This window comes from Mastomys coucha, unplaced genomic scaffold, assembly GCF_008632895.1.
Source record: "Mastomys coucha isolate ucsf_1 unplaced genomic scaffold, UCSF_Mcou_1 pScaffold5, whole genome shotgun sequence".
In the NCBI taxonomy this organism is placed as follows: Eukaryota; Metazoa; Chordata; class Mammalia; order Rodentia; family Muridae; genus Mastomys; species Mastomys coucha.
The window spans coordinates 70,134,393-70,160,128 of NW_022196911.1; the positions used below are offsets into that span (position 1 = coordinate 70,134,393).

General features: G+C 47.5%; 1 protein-coding gene across 5 annotated transcripts in view; it reads right to left on the reverse strand.

Moving 5' to 3' along the window:
* The window catches only part of Rap1gap2 (RAP1 GTPase activating protein 2), a 211,779-nt gene that overhangs the window by 141,891 nt on the left and 44,152 nt on the right, over window positions 1–25,736 (reverse strand). The window contains exon 1 of one of the 5 annotated variants that reach the window (XM_031350654.1): window positions 1,387–1,783. The exons of 3 other annotated variants lie outside the window; for them this stretch is intronic. In XM_031350654.1, coding sequence (XP_031206514.1) covers window positions 1,387–1,493 — 107 coding nt within the window. In that variant the 5' untranslated portion in view covers window positions 1,494–1,783. Of the gene's footprint in view, window positions 1–1,386; window positions 1,784–25,736 lie in introns of those variants that run through there. One more of the 5 variants, XM_031350656.1, reaches the window with a different exon arrangement.

Sequence of the window (25,736 nt, forward strand, 5' to 3'; positions counted from 1 at the left end):
TACAGGCATCCAAGAGACAGCCCCCATCCCTCACTCACACCACACATGGGTGCTGGGAACTGAACTAGGGTTCTCAGGAAGAGCCGGACATGCTCTTAACCACTGAGCCATCTCTCCAGCCTCAACACTTAGATTTTTATTACAATTATTTCGATTGAACAGATGCATTCTGGGGGCTGCCCACCGTCAAGTAATGCCTTGCATTACTGCCACAAATGGAAAAATGAGCTCCACTAATGGTAACTAGGAAGGACTCCTTGAAACAAAATGATCTCCCTTCTGGACAGATCCTCTCTCCCACTTAAAAAGCCTGAGCCAGCCCAGCCAGCCCTGGGTTACAAAAGGAACATAAGCAAGAAGAGTCTTAAAGGTGTCGAGGCCAGACTGCCCCACTGTGCGGGAGCTTTTCCTTTGAAGGAATCGTGGGGATGGGTAGAGAACTGGAAAGAACTTTCTTACCAAGTGACTCAATGTTATTTCATACTCAACCATCTTAATCATTTTCCTGGCGTCTCATCCTATGCTGTGGGAAACATCTCATTAATCCACATTTTGGGGAAATGGGAACAAGAAGGACCAGACATGACCTAGACCATATTCTTAAAAGCCCTCTTCTTCCCTGCCCAGCACCCTCAGACACAGTCACTTCCCAGGCATCTGTGACTGTGATGTCCTTGGGGGGCTAAGAGGAGGTGCAACAATATCCACTTCAAAACTCCTCAAGCAATACCCCTGTAAGTCAGGCAGCTGCTAGGACCCTAGCAGAAATAGTAGGTTATGGCCATAACCTACGAGAGCAGCTCCCTGAGGTCTAATGGCTGTCAAGTCTGCGTTTGGGGGCTAGAGCCCAGGCAGCTGCCTCAGACTCTACTCCCTGCATCCCCACCACCACCATCAACTCCCCGCCCCTCCCCGACGCAGATGTCCAAGGTGTCCCTGAAACAGCCTACAAAACAATCTTTAACGCCCAGTAGCAAACTGAAGTGCGAGCAATCGCTAGAAAAGAGTCAAAGAGGGGAACACCCAAAAACAGACACGGTAGGGAGGCGGAGGCTGAGCCACCTCCAAACTTGGTCCTCGCCTGCCGGCACCCAAGCACAGAGCACGCGGAGCCAGGAAGGCAGCTCGCGGGCTCAGCCAAGTTACAGAGAAGCTTGTGCTGAGCCACGGACAGTAGCTCAAGTCTCTCCTCTTTGCAGGCTTCGGGATGGGTACCGGGATCCGTAAAGGTCAGATCTGGGGGCCCTCCAACTCCGCCAGTGTCCGGTCAGAGCCAGCCAGGCTTTTTTCCTATCCAACAAGGAGCCAAAAGGAGAAAAGTCCACCCGAAAGACAACTGGAATTCACTGCGAGTGAGGACAGGGGACCGGGTGCCGCCAGCTTTACCTTTTCTCTTTATTCTGTTTTCGAGATTTGTGCAGGAGTCCGATGAGCACCACGGCGGCTCGGATCCCCGCCTTTCGGCAATGCATCCTCCCGGCCGGCTGGGACATGGCGAGGCCGCCGGCGGTGCCCAGCCGCGCCCTCGCCCGCCGCGCGTCCCCGCCGCCCCAGCTCCGCGCGCTCCGCGCTGCCCGCGCCCCGGCCCCTGCCGCCCGCCTCGCATGGGCCCCGCCCCGCCTAGGTGCGCCCGAGGGTCAGGTGACTGGGCGCTCACTTCCCGACGACCTTCAGCTTCTCCCTGGGGCCGGCAGGGCGGCCGGCGTCCGCTCCCCCAGCGCGGGCATTTCCGAGGCTCGCTCCGGGCGCGGCGGGCCAGCGGCTCCCGGCCTCCCGCTACGACGCACCGCCCGCCCCGGCCCCGCCCCGGCCCCGCCTCCCGCGCTGGGGCTGCTGACTCCCGGGGCAGGCTGAGACCCTAGGGAGTGCAGGCGACCCGACCCGCGAGGCAACCTTAGGGAACTCGGCCATAGAACTCGGGAGAACAGGAGACCTGACCCAAGGGAGCGCAGGCAGCTCGACCTGAAGCTCGGCCTGAGCTCGGGCGTCTGAACCAAGCAAGAGCAAGGTATCGGATAGCGAACTAAAGAAAGCGCCGGGCGCTGCGGGGCTCGACGTCCGGATTCGCACTCTACCCTGAGCGCGCCGGCCCCGGCCTTTTCTCCCCTGAGCCCGGTGTCTGGATCCCTGTCTCCCGCGCCCGGCCCCCGGGCCCCTGACCCCTCTGGCTGTCTCAGGCTCCCTCCCAAGCTGACAAGCTCTCATGCCAGCCCGCCGGGATACTTCTCCGATGCTGTCACTGGCTTTATAGCAGAGTAGAAAAACACACTCGGAGAAGAAACGCGCGTCCACCACCACCCTCCCTCCATCCTAGATAAACCGCCTTTTCGAGTGGCCACCGCCAAGGTCTCGAACCCCGGGGTCCCACTTTAGGCGGGCCCGCGACCAGTCAAGAATGGGGCAGGGTTACTTGAGGAGGGCGATCGGGAAAAAAAAATGCTACCTCCCGTTCCACCACCTGGAATCCGCGAAAGGATTGTTGTGAGCGATGCTGTAAGGATCAGCCGCGGTCAGCTCCCATTAACATTTCTTTTCCCGGCCTTGGAATTTAACCACACCTGGTTGGTAATCGACTTCACCGGACTTGCCTCTTCTTAAAGGACCAGGTTAGGCATCGAGTCTCGGGTCCTGAGCCCGCATCCACCCCTTCGGACCCTCAGGTCCCCCGCACAGCATATGCAAGCTCCATTCAGACTTGAACACAGAACGCCTCAGATCTTAGCTAAGGAAGAGGCAGTGGCCTGAGTCATAACAGAATCAGCACCCGGCCTCACTCTAGAGTCCCCTCCTTCATCGCTTCCATTTACCGCGGGGGCCTCCCAGCCCCCTTAGCCCTTGAAGCATAACTAACTGCCTTGCCCCCTTGGGGGAAAGGAATCGGGCATGGAAGGGGTGGGGGTGAAAGGAATTAAAACAAACCAATTAGCCCATCTTTGGAAACAGCCCTGGTGGGCCAAAGAGGTCCCTTAGCAATTTGCCTTGTTTTTTACACAGTCTGGTGTTCAAGCAAACAGAAAATACAGGGGCGAAGAGGACTGTATCAAAGAGCGGAGGGGGGGGTGCTGCAAATGAACTCCAGGACCGTGGGCTTCAGTAAGGACTCTCCGGTGAGCTCAGCTCCTAGCTACCACTAGAGCTGGGGCAGAGAGAAGCAGCCCCAAGGTGATTCCAAAATGCACCTGGTCTATTTATGAAGCATCCATTAGCAATGGCCTTGGGCCCTTGCAAGCCTCCTGAGTGGTGGGGGGGGATCACAGATACAGCCCACGGACTTCTATTTATAACCGGACTGGAGTGACCCCCCCCCAGGCCCCACCCATGGGTTAGGCAGTTAGGCAGCTGCGAGGATTTCACCAGGGGTGACTTCAGAATCTGCCTGGGGGGAAAGAATGGGAAGTGAGTGTTCTCAAATGGAGAAACAAAAATAGCCTCCACACAGAGTGCAGGGCCTCTGGAGCCCCTAGGAGCACTTAGCACCTCCAGGATAATTGATGGACAGCTTCAGCTATGTGCGTGGCAGGGAGGGTGGCCCACATGGGGTATATTTTATTCACACACAGAGAAAGGTAAAATCTGAATGGAAAGTCTGTCTGCAGCTGGTGAGCGGTGTAAACAGCTCCCATCCATCCCCCACTGCCTTGCCGGGGAGTTAGTTCAGGTCAAGTGCACAGCAGGTACAAAGGCATTAAAAGAAGGTGTAAAATCTCTCCATCAAGTGGGTTCCATTATACATTCTTATTTTGGGATTCTGGGCTCTCTTGGCTCCCCCCCCCCCAAAAAAAAGTATCTCCAAAACACTAGCAACTTTCAGCCCTGGTTGCTGGAAAGTGGAGCCCTTGTTTCCTTCCATGGAGCCCTTCATCCACCTCCAAGTCTGTCACCAACGCCCCATGGCAGCCATGCACCCCATCCAGGAAACACAAAGGGGCAAGGAAACCAATGTTTCCAAGGCTTGCTGCTCTATCAGCATCTGTTAAACAAGATGAATCCAGTCTCATGCAAGAGACAAGTGAGGGTCAGAGACGGAAGACTATCCTCGGCTATTGTTATCCAACCAGGTCATTGCTAACTGCAAAGAGCTAACCCATACCTCACTGCAAATAAGCCCATGTCCAACAAACAGGTACAGTGTGGCCCAGACAGTGGGTCCCAGCATTGACCATCCCGTGCCACCTTCCCAACCTTTAGTCTTAATGTCAGACTGTCAGTTATTTACTTCTACATGTGTTGTCTTTGCATCAACCTGCTTTTTTACCGACGTTGAAGCATTGGTATCAGTGTAGTGAAAACTAGAAGACTGATTAAATCAACCTCCATACTGATCTCACTCATTCAGAAAAACAGGTGAATCTGAAGTTTCAGCCAGACATTTGCACCAAACCAAGGTGTGGTCTTTGAAGAAATCACAGTTTGAAAGAAAAATGGAAAAGGGACATTTTTCACATTAATGACTAGAAGGTATTCTCAGGTCACTGTTGAATAGACATGGTCAGGCCACAGGGAATAAAGATACAGAAGAGAGGAGTGGCCACAGAGGGGAATCTCTTTCGGGGTCCTATCCCATACCTTGATCCCCAGCAGTATCCTCACCTACCATCCTTAAAGCCCACAGTATTCTGAAAACAAAGTACCAGGAAGCCCCTGTGCAGGGGAAACCCAAAGGCTGGTGGGGCCTAGGAGGAGGAATGCAAGCAAGTTAATCATGAACAGAGGACAGCCTCTCTCAGGGCCCGTGAGTTCCGACACACAGACACGCATGCCTACTCCTGAAGAAAAGGGCTTTCTGTGGCTGCAGAAACTATTCACATGAAAGCCAGAACGCAATCAGCATGCCCAGTCTCAGAGACAGTCCCCAGCTGACAACTCCCACCTTAGGCTGACACTGCTGTGAAGCAAAGCAAATAAGAAAGAAAGATTCGGGCACCAGGAGCTTTCAAAGCCAGGGTACAGCCAGAGGTCTCCAGATGCAGTGTCCCTCCCTTTGTGCAGGAATAGAGACTCCAGCTAATCTCTGTATCATCAACCCTTTAAGGGAAAGCAACAGTTATAAAAATAAATAAATAAATAAATACCTTGGGCTGGAGAGATGGCTCAGTAGTTAAGAGCACTGACTACACTACTGAAGGTCCTGAGTTCAAATCCCAGCAACCACATGGTGGCTCACAACCATCTGTAAGATGGGATCCGATGCCCTCTTCTGGTGTGTCTGAAGACAGTTACAGTGTACTTACATATAATAAATAAATAAATCTTTTTTTAAAAATACCTCAAGGACTGAGCCCTGTCTGCTGCTCCTTCAGAGGTCCTGAGTTCAATTCCCAGCAACCACATTGGTGGCTCACAACCATCTATACTAGGATCTGATGCCCTCTTCTGGCAATCAGGTAAATATGTAGGTAGAGCACACGAGTACGATTGATAGATAGATAGATAGATAGATAGATAGACAGACAGGATAAAAGATTCTAGCTTTAAAAAAAATACCTCAGACAGCAAAGGATAACAACAACACACACTTCTACTTTGAGGGTCATGTATGTACACACATTCCTGGAGAAATCACTCCTCAGCCTCCCTCTGGCACCTCACACTTTGACAGGGACCTCACATCCATGCCCTATGAACCCGCTGGTGTTCCTTCTTGGCAGGCACACCAGCGCCCCCTCCTGGACAGCAACACAGTTACATCATCAGATGAGAAAAAGAAAGCGGGAGAGGGAGACAGGAAGGCAGACGGAGGGTGGGAAGAGGGAAAGACTGAGAAGGTCATTCGAGGTGGGAGAGCAGTTTCCATTTTGAAATGAGAGAGAGGAAGAGTCTTTGCCAGCACACCAACTCTCCTCTCAACAGCTCCTCCCAGGGCTGGCAAGCAGCCCCTAAAAGGGCCCATACCCACAGTGACAGCTACAAGAAGCCATCCACAGGCAAGACTCTAAAGGAGCCTTAGGAACCGCTGCCCAACCTCATGCTCCAAAAAACACACACCCCTGAAGCAGCGGTCCTGCTCCTGTAGGCAAACGATCCAACCAAACAGAGGCCCCGCCCCAAGCCAGCTCAGATTTTTGGAAACAGGTCTAGGAAAGCGAGTGGCATTTCCGAACTCCCCGGGAAGGAAACCCACGGAACCTGCTCCAGCTGGGCATCCAGCCCTTCACACCCCTTGGATGCCCAGAGTCTAGGGAAAGCACTCAAGGTGTGATTTCAATCAGAACTTTCCAGAGATCTATTCGGAGGATCAAGAATGTTTAGAAGGAAGAGAGGAGTGCTTAAAATACTGCTTGAGTTTCTCAAAATACTTAAAATTCATATTCTCCCCCTCTCTCTCCCTCCCTTGCAGATTTTTTGATTTTTTGCTAAGCTGCGTGACTGAATTTTCCCCACACTGGGAACATTTGAATGAAATTCTTTGGAGTACCCAGTTTCTGATGAACATTAGACAGTGTTTTTTTTAGCATGGAGGTTTCTCGGGGATCGTTCCAGAAAACAAAGCGCTTGTTTGGCCAAGTGGCCTACAGTGCTGCCTTTCCTCCCAGGGTCCCCTGGCCCCTCATCTTATTGGTCACAGAACTCTCGGTGCTGCCACCTGCTTAGCCACTTGCAACCATAACGTTGTCTCTAGAGCTGAGACACGTCTCAGGGAGGCTGTCTCTCCATAATATTAGTAACATTGCTTAGCAACAACACCCTTCGAGGCGAGAACCGGCAGACTCTCCAAAAACCTTCTCTGCCTGGCTCCACAAAGAATGGAGTGGATTCTAAGACATGTATTATTTATATACTATCTCACATGCCCAGTCACAGTCTGGGCTTGACTGTCTGGGAGATGAGGAATTATACCGATGTGACTTTGAGTTTGTTTGCTTGCTGTTACTGTAACAACCTTGGCTACACATTTCTTTTAAATGTCTTATGGTGTTGTCCTTTTCAAAGGCAATCTCATGTAACCTTTTCATGGCGATTCAAAACCATTCTTATCGATATCAGCTTCTATGGTGATATAGCTAGCGAGGTGAGGTTGTGGACTGACAGACATTGAGGTGAGCGGCCATTTGTGCCTATCTTAGTGGCTCCCAAATAACTTTGTAAGATACTACAGCCTGAGAATCAACAGACCCCCACATACGGAGAGGTCTGAATTGGGATTAGAAACCCACCTCCAGTTTTTGCTAGCTGCATATCTCAGGCTAAGAACTAATTCTATGCCTCTGTGTCTTCATCCCCATGAATGAAGATTGCCACAATGCCATCCTAAGTCTATGGCAAGGATTCAGTGATCACGGTGGGAGTCTCATAAAGACTTATATGAAAATGTATAAAGCAAATTTTATTCCAAATAATCAAGTCTGAAAATGGCAAATGTGTCTATCAGTAAACGTTGATACACCCACCCGGTGAAATGGTACTCAGTATTACAAAGAAACAAAAGCCCAATAGGTGCGACCAGTTGGGTTCAAAACCATCAGGCTAGGTACAAAAGGCACACACCCTTCATGGTTCCATTCATAAGAAACTTTAAAACAGTTCAAGGCCAGCCTGGTCTACAGAGTGAGTTCCAGGACAGCCAGGGCTACACAGAGAAACTCTGCCTCGAAAAAAAACAAAACAACAAAAAAAAAAAATCCAAGAAACTTTAAAACAATCCAAGGTGCAAATGTATATCAGAACAGAGGCATCTGACTGCGAGAGGTGTTTGTGGCTGTTGGTCGGCACTGTGGTTAGGTTTTCATGGTTTGGGATTGCTGTGAGTCTTTAATAACTTTATTTTTTGAGATTATAATATAAAAAGCCAGGTGGTGGTGGCACACTCCTCTAATCCCAGCACTCTGGAGGCAGAAGCAAGTGGATCTCTATGTGTTTGAGGCCAGCTTGGTCTACAGAGCGAGTTCCAGAACAGCCAGGGCTGCACAGAGAAACCCTGTCTCAAAAAAAAAAAAATGGTGGTGGTGATGATGATGATGATGATGATGATGCAATTACGTCATTTCTCCCTTTCCTTTCCTCCTCCCAACCCCTCTCAAGGACCACTCTCCTTCTGCTCTATTTCAGATCCATGGCTTCTTATTAATTATTGTTACTGGTATGTGTGTGTGTGTCCCTGAACATATGAATATAATCTGCAATACATTATACAGTTTGTATAATGTTGCTTGTGTATGTGCATGGCTGACCATTTGGTATTACACACACAATCGGTGTTTTTATCCCTGGGGAAGACACTTTCCCTGGCTCTCAGTGTTTCTTACTTGTCTGTAGATCTTTGTGCAGGGTTGAGGCCTTGTGAGCATCCCCCCCTTACACGTCAGCATATCTGTTGGCATCATCTTTGTCCCAGGCGTGTTTAGATAGCCATGATGGTGTAACTTTACAGGTATAACTTCTGAGTTTTCTAGGAGCATCTCCTAACAGTAACACTCTTCATCCCTCTGACTCTAACAATTGTACCAAGCCCCGCTCCCTGAGCCTTAGGTGCAGCAGTTGCACTGTGGATGTATGTGTTCGGAGTAGACTCCACAACACCATACTTTGATTGGTTGTAGTTTTGGATCAAACTATTCTGTATCAGGATAGGGCAAAGTGTCAGTTAGACCAAAACATAGAATTACAACTAATTTGTTCATGCTATTTGTAGAGAGCAGAAGTGAATAACAATAAGCATAGACGTGGAGAATGGATCCAAGGATAAACAAAATATAGAGGCCAGAATTATTCTGGGGAAATGGACCGATGAGCAAAGTGCTTGCACACAAGCATGAGGACCTGAGTTCAGATCTCCAGCCAGCCATGTAAAAAGCAGGGCACAGCAGTGTGAGCCCACAGCTCAGAGAAGAGAGGAAGAATCCCTGAAAACTCACTGGCAGGAAGCCTAGCTCAGTCAACGAGCTCTGGGTTTATCGAGAGACTCTGTCTCAAAAAAAAAAGCAATGTAGAAAGTAATTGAAGAAGACAGCAGACATTGACCTCTGGCCTCTACCTGACTTACATCACAGAGAGAAAGAGAGAGAGGAGACAGACAGACAGACAGACAGACAGACAGACACACACACACACACACACACGCGCGCGCGCGCACACACACACACACACACATACTTTTTTTTTTAATTAAATAGCAGTATAGCAGAATTTGTGAGTTCACCCAGGAAGCTGAGGCAGAACTACGAATTGACACCAGACCAAGCTACGAAAGGAAAGAAAGAGAACTGAAGACAGAAGGCTCAGAAGAGTCTCTTCCAGGAAGTCTGAGTTCGGTTCCTAGCAGCCTCACATGCCAACTCCATAACACCAGTGGAGGGGATCTGATGCCCTCTTCTGGTTTCTGAGGGCAGTGCATGTATATGGTGCAGATACACATGCAGACAAGACATTCACACAAAAGAAAATAAATGAACCTTAAAAAAAAAAAGAGGTGAGGGAGAAAGGAGAGATGATGGGGGAAGGGAAGAAAGAAGGTAAGGAAGAGGGACATGAACATAACTGAAGTGAGGAGAGGGTCCAGGAATTGATGACATGACTCATTCTGCTTTGTGTTGCTGGGCAATTTCACAATTAAAAAAAAAAAAATTAAGATCCGGGTGCAATGACACTTGCCTTTAATGCCAGCACTAGAGAGGCAGGGACAGGTGGATCTTTGCGAGTTCAAGCTAACCTGGTCTACAGAATGAGTTCCAGGGCAACCAGAGCTAAGAAGAGAGATCTTGTCCCAAAAGATGCCACAGTGGGAGAAACAGCCAGTCGTTGTTATTGCAGGAACTATGACTCCCACTGTTTCCTTTGGAGATTCTTTTGGTTCACTACTTTTGTGTAAAGACTATATATCAGTTTTTCAAATCAAACAGAAAAACCTGGCCCATGGCTGTGGCTAGAGGCACAGTGCTTGCCCAGCACAGGACATAAGAATGAATAAATATCAAAGCGTTGGATGAGAACGCACACGGAGACCTCTTGCCTGTAAGTCCCATGTTTGTGTTGCACCAGGTGAGCGGGGTACTTGTCTCTACTGTTCATGGCCAACCAAAGGCAGGCACCCTTCGGCTTCCGACGCCACCGTCATCCCCACCCCATAATATCTATCTGCCTCCCATTTGTCCTCCTGCCCGGGATGTCTTTGCAACATTCAAAAACTTTAGGGAAGGCTGTGGAGATCTGCGTCTCCTAAGTCAGAGCACACAAAGTACACACAGCAACAGGTGCAGAGCAGACAGTACAAGCCAGGATCAATCACAGTGGGACCACTGGCTATCTTTGATTAAACTTTATAGCCAGACACAGGTTCTGCCAGCAAATCCACAGGCTGGTACCATATCTACCCAGTCCCTGCTGGATTCTAGTTTATTTCCCAGTGGTCTCTTTCTCCAACTGGTCCCTAAGAAGGTTGGGGCTGGGTATGCCTTTCCTGGAGGAAATTGTCCCTTATTCATGGGTGGAATCAAAGCCCTTCTGCTAAAGCACAAGCTGCCTCCCCCACGGACTCAGGACTCCAACTCACTGATGTGTTGATAGATCCTTCACACCCTGACATTAAATCCTTTTAGCCTAAAAGACCAACACAAAGCTCATCTTTGGTGCTTTGCCAGTGCAGGTTGAATGGAGACCCGCTCCGAGCAGCTGCACCTTGCACTAAGTTTTCTCCCAAGCCTGTTTTCCCAGGCCCTTCAGGTTCCTCCAGCTGTCTAACCTGCAGTCACCCCTGCTGGAACCAAAGCTCTCCTTTTGTTAGCAACACTCTTCTCTCCCTTGGGGGTTAACTGCTTCTACTTGTTTCTTCACTGACCCTCCCCGCAGCAGAAGGAGCCCTCAGAATCTGCGCATGCTGGCTGCTCTTGGCCCTTCTCTGCAATACCCACTTCACACTATCACCAGACAGATTCAAGAACTATACAAAAAAATTAAAATACGGTCCCAAACAGATCTGGGGTGGGGGACTAGCTCAAGAGTATCTTCGGGGAAACAATAAACCACTGCTGACAGAAAAAAAAAAATGGCTCTGAGGTTTCCCTTTTGGAAAAGGAGTCAGGGGAGGGGGAATCCATTCATCAGTTTGCAGTCGTCTACATTGGTAAGCTGCAAATACAGGCAGAGGCTTTCTCTTTCTTTCTCTTTCTCCTTTCTGCTTAGGTCCTCCAAGCAAGAAGAAAAGAGGTATAGATGGGGGGATTAGGGGGGGGGTGGAGATCCTGACACCTGGCCTAGGCCACAGGTGTCTGTCACCTTATCTACCCAGAAAGATCACCACGCCTGCTGTGTACACACAAGCCACCAGCTGCCACACCCCCTTCACTCTGCTGAGTTCTACACAAGGCCCAGCCATCTTGTCCTTTGTATCTTTCAGCATCCATGACCACAGTGCCTAGGTGCCCGTAAGACGTGTAAGCTCTGCTTCCTATTGTCTGTGGTCCATTTGTTCAGTAGAAGCCCTTACCGAGAGACTGAGACAAAGACAGACAGACACACAGACAGAGACAGAGAAAGGAAGGAAGGGAAGACATTTAAATCTTCCCTCTAGAGCTAGGTATAGTGGCACTACCAGTGCTTAGAAAGCAGAGGCAGACTGATCTTTGTGAGTTCAAGGCTACCCTGGTCTACATAGTGAGACTTTGTCTCAAATAAAAATAAACAAACAATAATAACAGGCCCGGCGGTGGTGGCGCACGCCTTTAATCCCAGCATTTGGGGTGCAGAGGCAGGTGGATTTCTGAGTTCGAGGCCAGCCTGGTCTATAGAGTGAGTTCCAGGACAGCCAGGGCTACACAGAGAAACCCTGTCTCGGAAAAAACAAGAAAAACAAAACAAAACAACAATAACAATTTCTCTCCAGGCACCTGGGTAGGTGCCAGGACCAAAGGATAGGTCCAGACACAAAAATAACAAAAGGTCTAAGGTCTCCTGAAATTCTCCTCATGAACACGTCAAGTCCACGTAAAGGTTGAAGGGAGCTGGGCTGGTGACAATGTTCTATGCACACGCTCCATCCAGCATTTCATCAGTAGAATATTGTAAAGACAGTGCCCAGGCAAGGTCAGCAGTGACCTTCATGTGACCTCGCATCCATTATGAAAGTGCAGTTCCTCAATGCTGAGGAAGCAAACCCTTTGCTTTTCATAAAGAATCAGGACCTGAGACAGCCTGAACCTCACACTGAAGCCCCAAGGCAGGAGGTCCAGTGAAGGGCACAGCCAAGCCGCTGTTCCACAAATCGGAACAAAAAGAAACATCCGAGGGAGCTGGGTGACTGTAGGATTTCTTGCTTCCCATCTCATCTTTTGAGAGAGGGTCTCACACAGCCCAGACTGGCCTCAACTGGCTACATTAGCTAAAGCTAGCCTTGAACTCCTGATCCTGCTACCCCCACTTCCAAAGAGCTGAGATCACAGGCACCTGTCGTCATTCCCTTCTATGTTATTTATTTTCGAGACTGGGTTTTTGCTATGCAGCCCTGACTGGCTTGGAGCATAGATTCTTCTTGCCCCTCTTTCCCATGGGTTGAGATTTCAGGTGCAAGCTATGAAGCTAGCTCAGAAATGGCATGTTTCTTCTGGATTTTAGAAAGTAGGAATGTATTTTTAATTTTTTTTTTTTTTTTAGCAAAATAGAATACTAAGGGTCTATCTCGGTGTTGTTAAGAGAGCCTGCCTAGCATGCTGGAAGCCCTGGGTTCTATCCCCAGCACTGGGGAAGGAAGGAAATGGGGGAACTAATTGGTTTCTCAGTCACAAGTGGCAAGCCAAATCTGCTTCTGTTTGTTTGTTTGTTTGTTTGTTTGTTTGTTTGAGACAGGGTTTCTCTGTATAGCCCTGGCTGTCCTGGAACTCACTCTGTAGACCAGGCTGGCCTCGAACTCAGAAATCCACCTGCCTCTGCATCCCAAATGCTGGGATTAAAGGCGTGCGCCACCACCACCCGGCCAAATCTGCTTCTTATCCAGGCAGGTGCTAAGCAGCTGGCCGATGTGGGTCTCTTTACCCTTATGAGGAAATGAAAAGACACTGAAACAACCCAGGTTTGGAGGGTAAACCAGACAACACATATGGGAAAGCCCTGCACAGAGCATTCATTGACCTCCTGAACTTCAAGGACTGGGAAATGAGAGTGTAGACCTTTGCTGGTCAGTGTTTTTGTCAATTTGAAACAAACTCTAGTCACCTGAGAAGAGGGAACCTCAACAGAGAAAATGTCAGCTTGCCTCTGTCTGTCAGCCTGTAGACAAGTCTGCAGGACATTTTCTTGATTCATGGTTGATCTGGGAGGGCCTGGACCACTCTGGTTGGTGTCACCCCAGGGCAAGTGGTCCTGGGTGGTATAGGAAAGCAGGCTGAGCAAGCCATGAGGTGCAAGCCAACAAGGAGTACTCCCCCACAGTCCTGCTTTAGTTCCTGCCCTGAGCACCTGCTCTGCTTTCAGGCCAGGATAGACTCGAACCTGTGAGGAGTAATAAACTCTTTCCTCCTTAGGTTTTTGTTTTGTTTTAAGATTTTTTTTGTATGTGTATGAGTGTTTTGCTTGCATGTACATATATGCACCATATGCATGCCAGGTACCTTGCAGAAGTCAAAAGAGAACTTCAGATCCCCTAGAACTGGAGTTATAGACGGCTCTGAGCCATATGCTGAGGCCGGAACCAAACTCTGGTCCTCTGCAAGAGCAATACAAGCTTTAAACTATTGAGCCATCTCTCTAGGCATCACACATACACTCAAATATACACACAATCACACACACGCACACACACACACAGACACATATACACACAATCACACGCACACACACACACAGACACATTCACATATACACACAATCACATACACACACTCACATATACACATAATCACACATACTCACATATATACACAATCATACACACACAATCACACGCACTCACATATACACATAATCACACACACTCACATATACACACAATCACACACACACTCACATATATACACAATCACACACAATGACATATATACACAATCACACACACAATCACACACTCACATATACACACAATCACACAATCACACACACACACAAACACACGGGCTCATGGTTTGAGTGACAGACTCTAACTTGTGCTAACATTTTGAAGACTATGGAACTTTTAAAAGGAAGTTGATAGGGCAGGCCTCTGGAGGTGACACCAATTGTGGTTCTGAGCTGTTTTCTAGCTTAGCTCCTGGTGACCAGCCATGACCACAAGCTCCTGCTGCCAGAGACTGAGCTGTCCCTGGCACCATGACCCCCATGGTGAAGGACGGTGCCCTCAGAAAAGTTCTTCCTCCCCTAAGTGGCTTCTAGCAGGTATTTTGTTACAGTGATGAGAAAAATACCCAACACAAAATGTCCACACGTCTCCTGTGAATTTCACTGACTTAGTATTTTTCCTATACAGATTTAAATTTTCTTCTCTTTTTCTATTTATATATTTATTTTTATTTATAAAATAAAAACCATAGGCATTTAGAATACCCAATGGACAAGATCAGAAAAAAAAAATGTTCCTCATATTACAATTAAAACACTAAATATATGGAACAACAGAGTAGAGTGAAATGTATAAGAAACGCCAAGTGATATGTTAGAGGAAGGTCCATCTGAGTAACAGCTGATTACTTAGCAGAAACTTGTAAACCAGTAGGTATTGGTGACATAGGTCAGGAGATACAGGGCCTATCCTATCATCACGCCTGAGAACCATTAGGACAAACATGCAAAATTTATATTCTGATAAACTGGAAAACTCTAAAAGAACTAAATGAAATTCTAGATACATATGATCTACCAATATTGAATCAATGTTAGACAAGCAATTTAAACAGATCTCTGAGTAATGACACCAAAGTAATAGACCTAGAAAACACATATCAACAATAAAGATAATTGCCAGTCAAATCTCTCTGGTTTACAAAAATATAATAATCCTCAAAATACTTGGAAATGGAACTTAAGGACATATCAAAATGCTAGGTGATCAATACTTTTTTTTTTCCTTTTGAAGAAGAGAGTGGTATGATGTTTTAATTGTGAATCTTCATGCTACACAGTATTACAGGCATAGACTGCCTTCCTTCGGGCTAAACAAACATCCCTTCTTTGCTTTTAGAATCATGACAGACTTAAATTTTCAATTAAATGTTTTCAGAAGATTTCATATTAACCTTACAAATTGGAGCGGGTGATGTGGCTTAAAATGAGTACAGGCACTTGCCACCAAGCCCCAGGACCCACAGAGCAGGAAGAGAGAATAAGTCTCACAAATTGTTCTCTGACCACCACATCACATCACATGCTATGGTGCATGTGTGTGTCTGTGTGTGTCTGTGTGTGTGTGTGTGTGTGTGTGTGTGTACACCAAAGAATACAAGATGACAGAATACAACATAAGGGCCAAATGAAATCCTGGGACAGAAAAACTGGAATCAGAATAAACTACAGATATTACATAATCATAATCATAATCATAATCATAATCATAATACATCGGTACCACTTCAGTAACTGTGGCAAACACATGATAGTAAGCTAAGACCCAGGGGAAGCTGGATTCCAGGAAGCAGAGAATGCCAGTATGCACTTAATTTTTCTCTAAATCTTAAACTGTTCTAAATAATTAGGTCCACTAAAATAATAAATATAATGAAAATTAAACCATGTTATTATATTCTGGCAAACTAAACAGCATTTTCTGCCGTCCTCCTGAGTCTCAGACTGCTCTTTATTGAAAGGGGAAATATAAAGGAACCAGAGATATGGCTCAGTTGGTAAAGTGTACATCACAGAAGCACGAGGACCTGAATTCAATCCTAGGACCTACAGGGTGGCGAGCACATGTAATCCCAGTGCTGGGAAAACAGACACAAGATTCCTCACACTTACTAGCCAGATAGCTCGGTCCAATTAACAATCTCCAGATCCCAGTGAGAGACCTTGTCTCAGAAAGCAAACAGAAAAACTCTGTAGGACATGGTGGTGGAGAAGCAAATGGGTCTCTGTGATTTCAAAGCCAGCCTGGTTTCCAGAGCTATACAGTAAGAACCTATCTAAAATTAAAAAAAACAACAGATGGATGGTGCTTGAGAAAGAAAGACACTCCCCCTCCAGCCCCTGTTCACATATGTACATGCATGCATAAACACACATGAGCCTCTGTTCACATATGTACATGCACACATAAACACACATGAGCATGAGAGGAGTGGAGTTAAAACAGGTTTGGAGGCACAGGCCTAAACCCCAGAGGCTCAGAAAGCTGAGGCCGTGGGATCGGAGGTTCAAGACCAGCTTGGGGAATTTAGTGAGAACCTGTCTCAGAATTTAACTTTTAAAAAAATTAAGTCAAAAAAGGAGGGAGGAGGGAAATTAGCCAGTGTTGTCTGAGGAGATGTTAGAGATGATTCTGTACATCTGGGCCTTGCTCCTCAAGGTCAAAGCAGGAATAAATAACTTTTCCTGGCCATCAACCAGACGAGGCTGCATCATGGTGTCACCTGAGGGCACCTATCCAATTTGCACATTGTTACATCGGCTCAACTGACTCCACCTTTTTCTCTTCCTCACCCAGAGCTCAGAGCACGGGCAAAGAGCCCAGACAGTCCCTGGGGGACAGTCTGCTACCCTGTTCCACAGTCACTTGTGCCAAGACCACCTGACACATCCTCAGGAGTCCGTAAGCCAGCACAGGTCACCATCCCAACTACCTAGGTGTGACTCCAAGAGCAGGTCCTGCCTGTTCTGGAGCAGGAGAGTCACCTTGTAGCCACACCCACATGTTGCTGAGTAAACTGAGACCAGCAAGATCATTCCCCTGTGCAGGACCACACAGCTGTAAAACGGAGCCGAGACCCAAACCCAAATATACTTAACCATGCCGAGTCCCACAAAATCCAAGTGAAAGGGAAGGGGGACCCCAGAAGCGAGGAACTGACTAAGCCAGACACATGATTACAATGTCTGTCATCAGTGGGAACAGCAGGGAGTGATCTGACTACCCAGACCCCATCCATGGGGGGTGGGGAGAGGCACCCTGACATCACCATCATCCTTTGTGTTTGTGGGGCTAGCGGGGCTATACCTCTCAGCCTGCATGCCCATCCTCAGCTTTGTAGTGGGAGCCAGTCAAGCCTGACCAATTTATACATTCTGTTTCCCAGGCCCATGCACCCGACTGTTGAGATCAAGAAAACACCTACCTTATTGTTACCAGCACCACAGGAAGACATTTAATAAAACCAACTGAGGTTTTCCAAAGTAGCAGACTGCAGCTGTGGAGAGGTAACAACTATCTTATGAGAGGGAAGAGCCTGTAAGGACAGTCCAATCGAGAGGCAGAGAGAGGGCAGTACAGTTCAGTGGGGAGGGCACCTGCCTAGCATGCTCAACGCCCTGGGTTTGAGCCCAAGCATTTCATACACTAGGCATGTGTGTGGCTCACAACTGTAATCCCAGCACCAAAGAGATGGAGGCAGGAGGATCAAAAGTTCCAGGTCATCTTGGGCTGTATATCAAGCTTGAGATCAGTGGTTTGGGATACATGAAACCACTGTTCAGATAAACCAGGGGGAAGGCCAGCATGAGCCATGATAAATTATGGCCCCAAACTGGGGTCCAGCCATTTCTGAAGCTGGATTTCTTCAACTTATCCATTACGAGGGCAAAGCATTGTCTTGGGTTTCACTCTTCCTTTGGAATGTTTTATCCTAAGCTAATGTGAGTTAGGTTTGTCAGGTCCCTGCCCAATGGGTGGCACATCAGAGAGTAAAATAAAGGAATGTAGAAAAAGACCATACCCTTGCTCAGTGGGATAAAGCACACCCACAAGGGGACTCTGAGCAAATATGCCTAGGACAAGCCCCCAAAACAGCTTCCCCAACACCCAAGGCACCCTAGGTTTGGGGACAGATCCCAGAGCATTCTCAGTCCAACCCAAGGGAAGGCAACAATGGCACAACTCTGTCTTCATGAATAAAACAAAATCTCAGGCTGGCTTAGGGGTTAGCACCTGCCATCCTAGCACTGAGAAGGCTGAGCTCCACAGGAGTATCTGAGTCCAAGGCTGGCCTGATTACACAGCAGACTCTTGCCCCCAGAAAACAACACACAGCCACAACAAAAACCAGGGTAGGCAGATGGCTCAGATGGTAAAGAAGCTGCGCTACAAACATGAGGGCCTGAGTCTGTCTGACCTTTATGGGGTTGGTTGGTTGGTTGGTTGGTTGGTTGGTTGGTTTTGTTGGCTTGGTTTTGGTTTGGGTTTTGATAGCTCACTACATATAGGCTTGCCTGGAACTCTTTATGTAGGTCAGGCTTGGCCTTGAACTCAGAGGTCCATCTGCTTCTGCCTCCCAATTGCTTGATCATATATACACCACCAGACTCAGCCAAGAGCCTGCATTTGGAGCCCTGGCACCTAGATAAAGAGTTGAGCATGCAGCATACACCTGAGATCACAGAGTCGGGGAGAAATAATGACTAAAACTAGTTTGAAGCTTACTGGCCAAAAAGTCTGGCCAAAGCTACAAATTCAACTCAATGAGAGAATCAATGAGAGTCCCTGCCTCAAAAAAAAAAAAAAGGGGGGGGGGTGGAAGCTATGCATGATGCCTCATGCCTTTAATTCCAATATGCAGAAGGCTAAGACAGGAGGATCACTCTGAGGCTGCTAGCCTGGTCTACAAAGTGAATTCCAGGACACCCAGGACTATACAGAGAAACCCAGAAGAGGAAGGGGGGGGGCTGAGGAGGAAGAGGAGAAAGAAGAGAAGGAGGAGCTATTGAAGAAGATATCTATCTCTTAACCTCTGGCCTCCACATGCATGCATGAACACATGTCTATGTGCATACACACAAGAGCACATACATAGACATAACACATACACAACTTTTTTTAAATCCAGCAAAAAGGCTCATACCTAGAATGCTATCCCTCAAGAGGCTGAGGAAGCAAGATCGTAAGTTCCAGGCCAGACTGGATTTTATAGTGAATCTTAGGCAGTCTGTGCTACACAGAAACACCTTCTTATGACACCACAAATAAATAAGTAAATACATTTTCCTTTCTTGTACTTGCCCTTAGATCTGCCCATGAATGTATGTTCCTGCAAAGGGTCAAACATACACACAGGAGCAGACACTCAGTCTATAGCCCAGCAGGTAAGTATGCATAGAACTCTGGGCAAGGAGTGGTAGAACCACCTTCCAGCTCTGGTCTGCTCCTTTCCTAGGCCATCTTCTTAGGTGCAAAATACAGAGTAGTCCTTCTCCCGACACACACACACACACACACACACACACACACATACACACAGAGAGGGAGGTGGAGGGAGGGAGGGAGGAAGAGAGAGGGAGAGAAAGAGAGAGAGAGAGAGAGAGAGAGAGAGAGAGAGAGAAGAGAGATGAGAGATGAGTGGGGCATGGGGGATGCAGAACTGAAGGTAAAACCCTACACAAGATGGTCTTTCCTGTCTTAAGGTGCTTTCTCAAGAGGAAGGTGTGAGTGGAAAAAGCTGTACCCAAAGTCAACCCCATTCATTCTAGGCCTGCCATAGATCCAGTTATTGGAACCTGACCCTGAATTTTGAGATAAACAGACAACACCTTGGACAAGCCTAGTGAGAACAGGTCAACAGGCTTCAGTCCGCAAAGGGAATATACTTAGACTTCAAGCTGTGGCTTCCAAGAGGGCACGTGGGACAGAACGAGGGTATTCAGGACTATGACAGGATGCAAAGCCAGGGCTAGCCCCTCTGAACTTGGCCAGGGAGTCCATGCAATGTCTCCATAGCATGCTCTCCAGCTAACTCTGGTCCATAGAGCTCTCCCAAGATAGCTGCAAAGACCTCTAAAGAGGTGTAAGGACTTCAGACGTCAGAGTCCACCTAGAGCCACAAGCAGGAGGAACTCGAAGGGCTCAAAGTCAGCCAGAAAAATATGGACCAAACTCTGACACAGGTCTGCTGAGGGAAAGAGAACACGTCTGATACCGAAGGCCATAGGATGCCTTACTTTGTATTCTGATTCTTCTAAAAGAAAATGTTTCCTGATTTTTTTTTTAATCCCCGGGGGTGGGGATATCCTGCACATTCCTGTCTGAACTGGCTTCAAGCCATCATCAGCCTCCCAAAGGAGCAGGACCACGTCTTATCGTGTCATGTCTTGCAGGGCTGGCTAGGAGGGTACATTTTTTTTTTTTTTTACAACTTCCATAGTATCAAGTTAAACTTCTTAAAAGCATTCTCAGGGGCCGGAGAAATGGCTCAGCGGGTAAGAGCACCGACTGCTCTTCCGAAGGTCCTGAGTTCAAATCCCAGCAACCACATGGTGGTTCACAACCATCCGAAATGAGATCTAACACCCTCTTCTGGTGTGTCTGAAGACAGCTATAGTATACTTATGTATAATAATAAATAAATCTTTGGGCCGGAGCAAGCAGGACTGAGCGAGTCAGTAGTAGATCTGCTCAAGATGCAAAACTGTGCTGTGTGGATGTATATATTTATATTTTATATTGATATGTGCTGGGACAGCTTAATAAATCAGCTTAAGAGGGTGGGGTTGACTAGAACAAAAGTGACTCTTCCCACCATATCTATCTTTGTATCACTTTGAGTTTGAACCATATAAATACATCTACTGTTCAGAGTAAGTTATGAATAAATAAACAGCCCCCGTCAGCACGATGACAATGCTCTCAATGGCATTGTGGGTATATTTAGCAGTAATCTTAAAGACATAAATCCAAATTCTTTAGGCCAGTTCTTTCATCCCTGGCACGTGTCCTTACTGAAGTAAGCTTGTGCCCAAAACCGCATGGTAGTCATTGTAGAGGTGCTTCGGGGATGAGAATCACAAGTAACTAAGCGCCCACAGAGAGAGGATCAACTTACCACCCACAGCTGGAGACAGGTGACATGGTGATCTATGAGCTCGAGGGTCCTGCATGACAGTCCCTCACATAGTCAAACCTGATCTCAGGACAAGAGCGATGTGGGGCAGGCTCTCGTCCTTCAGATGAATAGGGGGAGTGACACTCAGATGAGACCCATCAACATGCAGGGTTTCTAGCCTCCAACCATGATGAGGGTTGCAAGGCCCTCTGACTTTCCACAAGTGACCACCGTGTCCCCTTGGGCACTCACTGGCCTGTGTCAGTACAAACTTGCAAATGGTTCTTGGGTGAAGGAGGGAGGTCTGTAGCAAGGGCTGTTTAGCCCACTTTATCCCTCTGGTTGGGGCACAGTCTAATCCACGTGACTGATTATTTATTTATTTATTTATTACACAGCACTGATGTGGGAAGGTGAGTTCTGCTGGAATCGACAGTCTTGGACCTGTTTTCTAGACAAACCAACAAGCTGCATAAGAAAATAGCAGGAACACATTACTAGAGTCTAATTCTACTGGAGTCTAATTGTTCCATGCCATGCCATGGAATAAATCCACTAGGGCCAGAGAGATGGCTGAATGCATTAGGTGCTTGCTGTGCAAGTATAGGGACCTAAGTTTAGATCCCCAGTGCCTGCGTCAGAACTGGGCATGGCAATGTGTTCTGAAGTGCCAGCACTGCAGGTTGGAGACAGACAGATCCTGGGAGGTCTCTGGCCACTGAGCATGGCTTAATCAGCAAACTCCAGGCCAGTGAAGGACACTGTCTCAAAAACCAAGGTAGAGAGTGGTAGAGGAGGGCACCTGACATCAACCTCTGGCTCCAAACACAACAAACAGCATGGGTGAGCATACCTGCACACACCCACATATCCACACATGCACACACAAATAATAATGGTGATAACATTATTATTAAGTAATATTAATAATGCATTGCTATTATGATGTTATAATACAGTATATTATATTTCATAAATATAAGTATATTATAGGTAGGCAAGGCGATGAATGCCTTTTTAATCTCAGCACTCAGGAGGCAGAGGCAGGTTGATCTCTGTGAGTTCAAGGCCAGCCTGGTCTATAGAGCATGTTCCAGGACAGTCAGGGCTACACAGAGAAACCTTGTCTCAAAAAAAAAAATTATCAGTTGATAAGTAATAATATGTAATAATAAATGATAAGTAATAAATAAATAAATAATAAAGGATAATAACAAGGAATTTTATCACCTGGTCTATCAGGTATAGGTGAAGCACTTTGAACAACCCAAGCCATATGGAATCACCATTATCATCCCATTTTACAAATGAAGAAGGTGAGAAAAAAAAAATCTAACCAATGATCTCAGAGTCTGTGGCAAGATAAGGAGCTGAACTTCTCACTCAGGAGACTCAAAGGGCATGGCAAGCGTGGTGGTAATCCTGCAATCCCAACCAGTCAAAAGGCAAGAGAGTCACATGTCCTAGAGCTGCCTGGGCAACTCAGGGAGGCGCTGTCTCAAAAAAAAAAAAAAAAAAGGAAAAAGAAAGCAAAATACATAAAAAATAAATAAATAAATAAAAAGGAAAAGATGCCTGGAGACTGGTTTCAATGGCAAAAGTGTTGCCTGGAATGCACAAGACTCTGGCTTCAATCTTCAGTATGAGAGACAGGGGTGGGTCAAGAGAGATGGCTGAGTTGGTAAATGCTTGCTAAAAATGCATGAGGACCTGAGTTCAATTCCCAGCACCCACACAAAAAGCCAGACCTGATGATGTACATTTGGAGTCCGGCAGGGGGAGAGGCAGAAACAGGTAAATCCCAGGAGCTTACAAGCTAGCCACCCAGCTTAAATGGCAAGTTCCAGGTTCCAGTGAGAGACCCTGTCTTTCATAAATCAAGATGGAACTCGGAGAGATGGCTCAGCAGTTAAGAGCAGTGGCTGCTCTTCTGGAGTACCCAGGTTAGACTCCCACAACTCCAGATCTAGGGGATCTGATGCCCTCTTCTGGCATCCTCGGGCACTGCATGACCGTGGTGTTCAGACATACAGAAAATTAAAAAATAAATCTTTTTTTTTTTTAAAGTTGAAATACACAGCTCTTCAGTAACAACACCTGAGGTTAACCTATAACCTATACCTAACACACGCGTGACACACACATAGAAAAGAAACTCTTACTTATAGTCAAGAATAATGGGTAGTCAGTTAGGATGACAGATCTCATGTTAGGCACTCTTGCCACAATAAAATAAAATTCAGATGCTTCTCCGCCGAGGGTGGGGTTACATCCCAGTTTAAGACAAAAACAAAAAACAACAAACGAACAAAAAAACTCTTAAGGTAGAGAAGCTTTATCTCTGTAGACTGAAGCAGCCCCTCACAGCAGGGCTGTGGTGCTGTCTCCTGTCTTTGCCTGATTATTGGGTCTCCCTTTTCAGCACGAGCTCGGGCTGCCTTGATCAAAGACAGCAGGAACTTGCCGGAGTGCTGGAGGAGAGCTGTGTGTGGCAGGAGGAGGAAGGGAAGTGGGTATTCTCAGTCGGGGGAGGGGTCACGACCGCAGTCAGCCTCAGCCTCTCACGAAGAACTGAAGCTCCCGGGAGGAGGGGCAGGCACTGGGGTAAGGAACAATCCCCGTTATCTGAGAGGCACCGGAAAGCAAGTAATTATCTTTGAGATGGAAGCCAGCTGCACCAGCGAGCTATGGAGAGAGGGAGCAGATACAGAAGGCGGGGAGCAGGGTAAAGAAGCAGAGAAGGAAAGTGGGGGTCGGGGGAGGCAGGAAAGGCATGTCATGAACAAGATCTATGGCGTGCTCATCTGTCCTAGTCAGAACTTTCATACTTGCCACTTCTTGAGACAGAATAAAACCTGTGACGGCTCAGGTTCCTACTCACAAAGCTGTCTAGTTCTACACATCCTCTCTGACCACCAAATGAGCAGGCGGTCCTGGGACAACACTGCCACCTTCTGGAAGTGAGGAGAACTGTGGTTATTTCCAGTTTACCCACCACCAGCGTGGTCTTCACCTCACCTTCACGGCTGCCTAGTGGTCCCATCCCTAAGGCCTTTGTACCTGCGGTTCCCAGTTCTCCAGTCCTAGGATGCTCTTCCCCTACTCCCAGGTATTCTCACAGCCAGTCCTTCTTTGCCTCTGGTCCTCTCAAATGTCACTTCTGTGAAGAGGCTGTCTGCTGGCCATGCATCTAATGTAACCCCAGGTTACATTAATCTCATCATTTGGAAGGTGGAGGCAGCAGGATAGGCCAAGGATCATCCTTGGCTACATAGCAACCCAACATGAGACCCGACCTAAAAAGCCCCCAGATAAATAAATTAGAAGGTCCTATCGCTACTGTGTCCTTCCCACAGGCCATTGTCTGGAACCACATAGTCTCTGGCTCTGACCACAACATCTGTCAGCATGGGAGGAGTTGTCCACTTGTGCAGCCACACTCAATAAACTTGGACCACCAGCAGTGCTGAATATGAGACTCTGCATTCATCCAGCCTGAGCTCAAGGACCCAAGTTCAAAGGCCACAAGGATGAACTGCAGCTTTTCACTCACTCCACATTGATGTCAAGGGCATTACCCTTCCCCCACACACACTGGCTTGACTCCGTATACACAACAGACTTGCTTTGCAAATCCCCCAAGCACGGGTCCTTTCACACTCTGAGGTGTTGTCTGAGATGGACCACCTCACACAGACAACTCCACCTTCATGGAGCACTAGTGTAGCCTCCAGCCCGGAGTCACCCTTTTCAGTAACACATTCATGGTGCCTTGGCTTCTCTAATCCAGCCCAGGATACCCAAAACTACTGTGTCAGTCTCCAGGGAAGCACCTCACTTCCCTTTCACCCCTCCAGGCCACCTGTCACCTCAGCCCCACATTCAGGCACCCCTGAATCGACCTTCCCATGCCCCTACAACACATCCTTCCACATTCGTCCTCTGGGTCGTGGAGCTTGACACACTGCTTTGGAAATAGCTCCTTACACTTCCTGACCCGGTGTCCTGGATGTCCTCTGTGTTCAAAGCTCCCAGAGAACTCCCTTTCCGGCTGCCACAAGCTGTCGTTCCAAGAGGAAGTTCCCACTCCTCCCAAATCCTTACAGGGATCACCTTATGCTTTGGGATGACTACTACGTCTCTACAGTCCGAACTCTTTGCAGGCGAGACCTGATCCCATTTGCAAACTGACTCCTCTTTATCTTCTGTAATAGGACTGGTCATGAGCAAAGGGATATACTGAATGCCTTTTGTATCACCTTTAGTGTGTTAGCTTATTTCATCCTAAACATCCCTGTGAGAGAAAAAATCTTGTCATCTTCACAAGGGGGGAGGGGGGGTCAGGGCTCTGCCCTCACATGACCTCAGCAATGACAAACTGAGCCAGGATTCAACAAAGGAATCCCAGCCCCTGAAGCAGAGCAGCTTAAAGTGGGTGCTCATTGAATATTCATGAGATATGGACCTACATTCCTCCTGTCTCTGACCTTGGCACTGACAGCTCCAGCAAAGGCACAGAGCACTCATGTGCTTGCTTCCCCAGCTCCAGTTCTGACCCAGTTACCACAGCCAAGTTCCTTCCCCTTCCCTCCTCCGGCCCAAACCTTGAACAGAAAATGATCCGGCTGGGACCAGCCGAAGAGATGCTCCTGGCAAGCCTGAGATTTCTATTCTGTTTGTTTGTTTTCAGAAGAGCACAGGTCTCTTCAGAGCACAGCCTGGGGGGCAGGCTTACAGTAACAAGAATACTGCCTGTCTCTGTTTTGTTTTTCTTTCTGATTGGTTTTTTTTCATTGGTTTAAGTTTTATTGCATTATGATGAGAAAAGATACATGATTTCAATTTATCTGAATTTGTTAA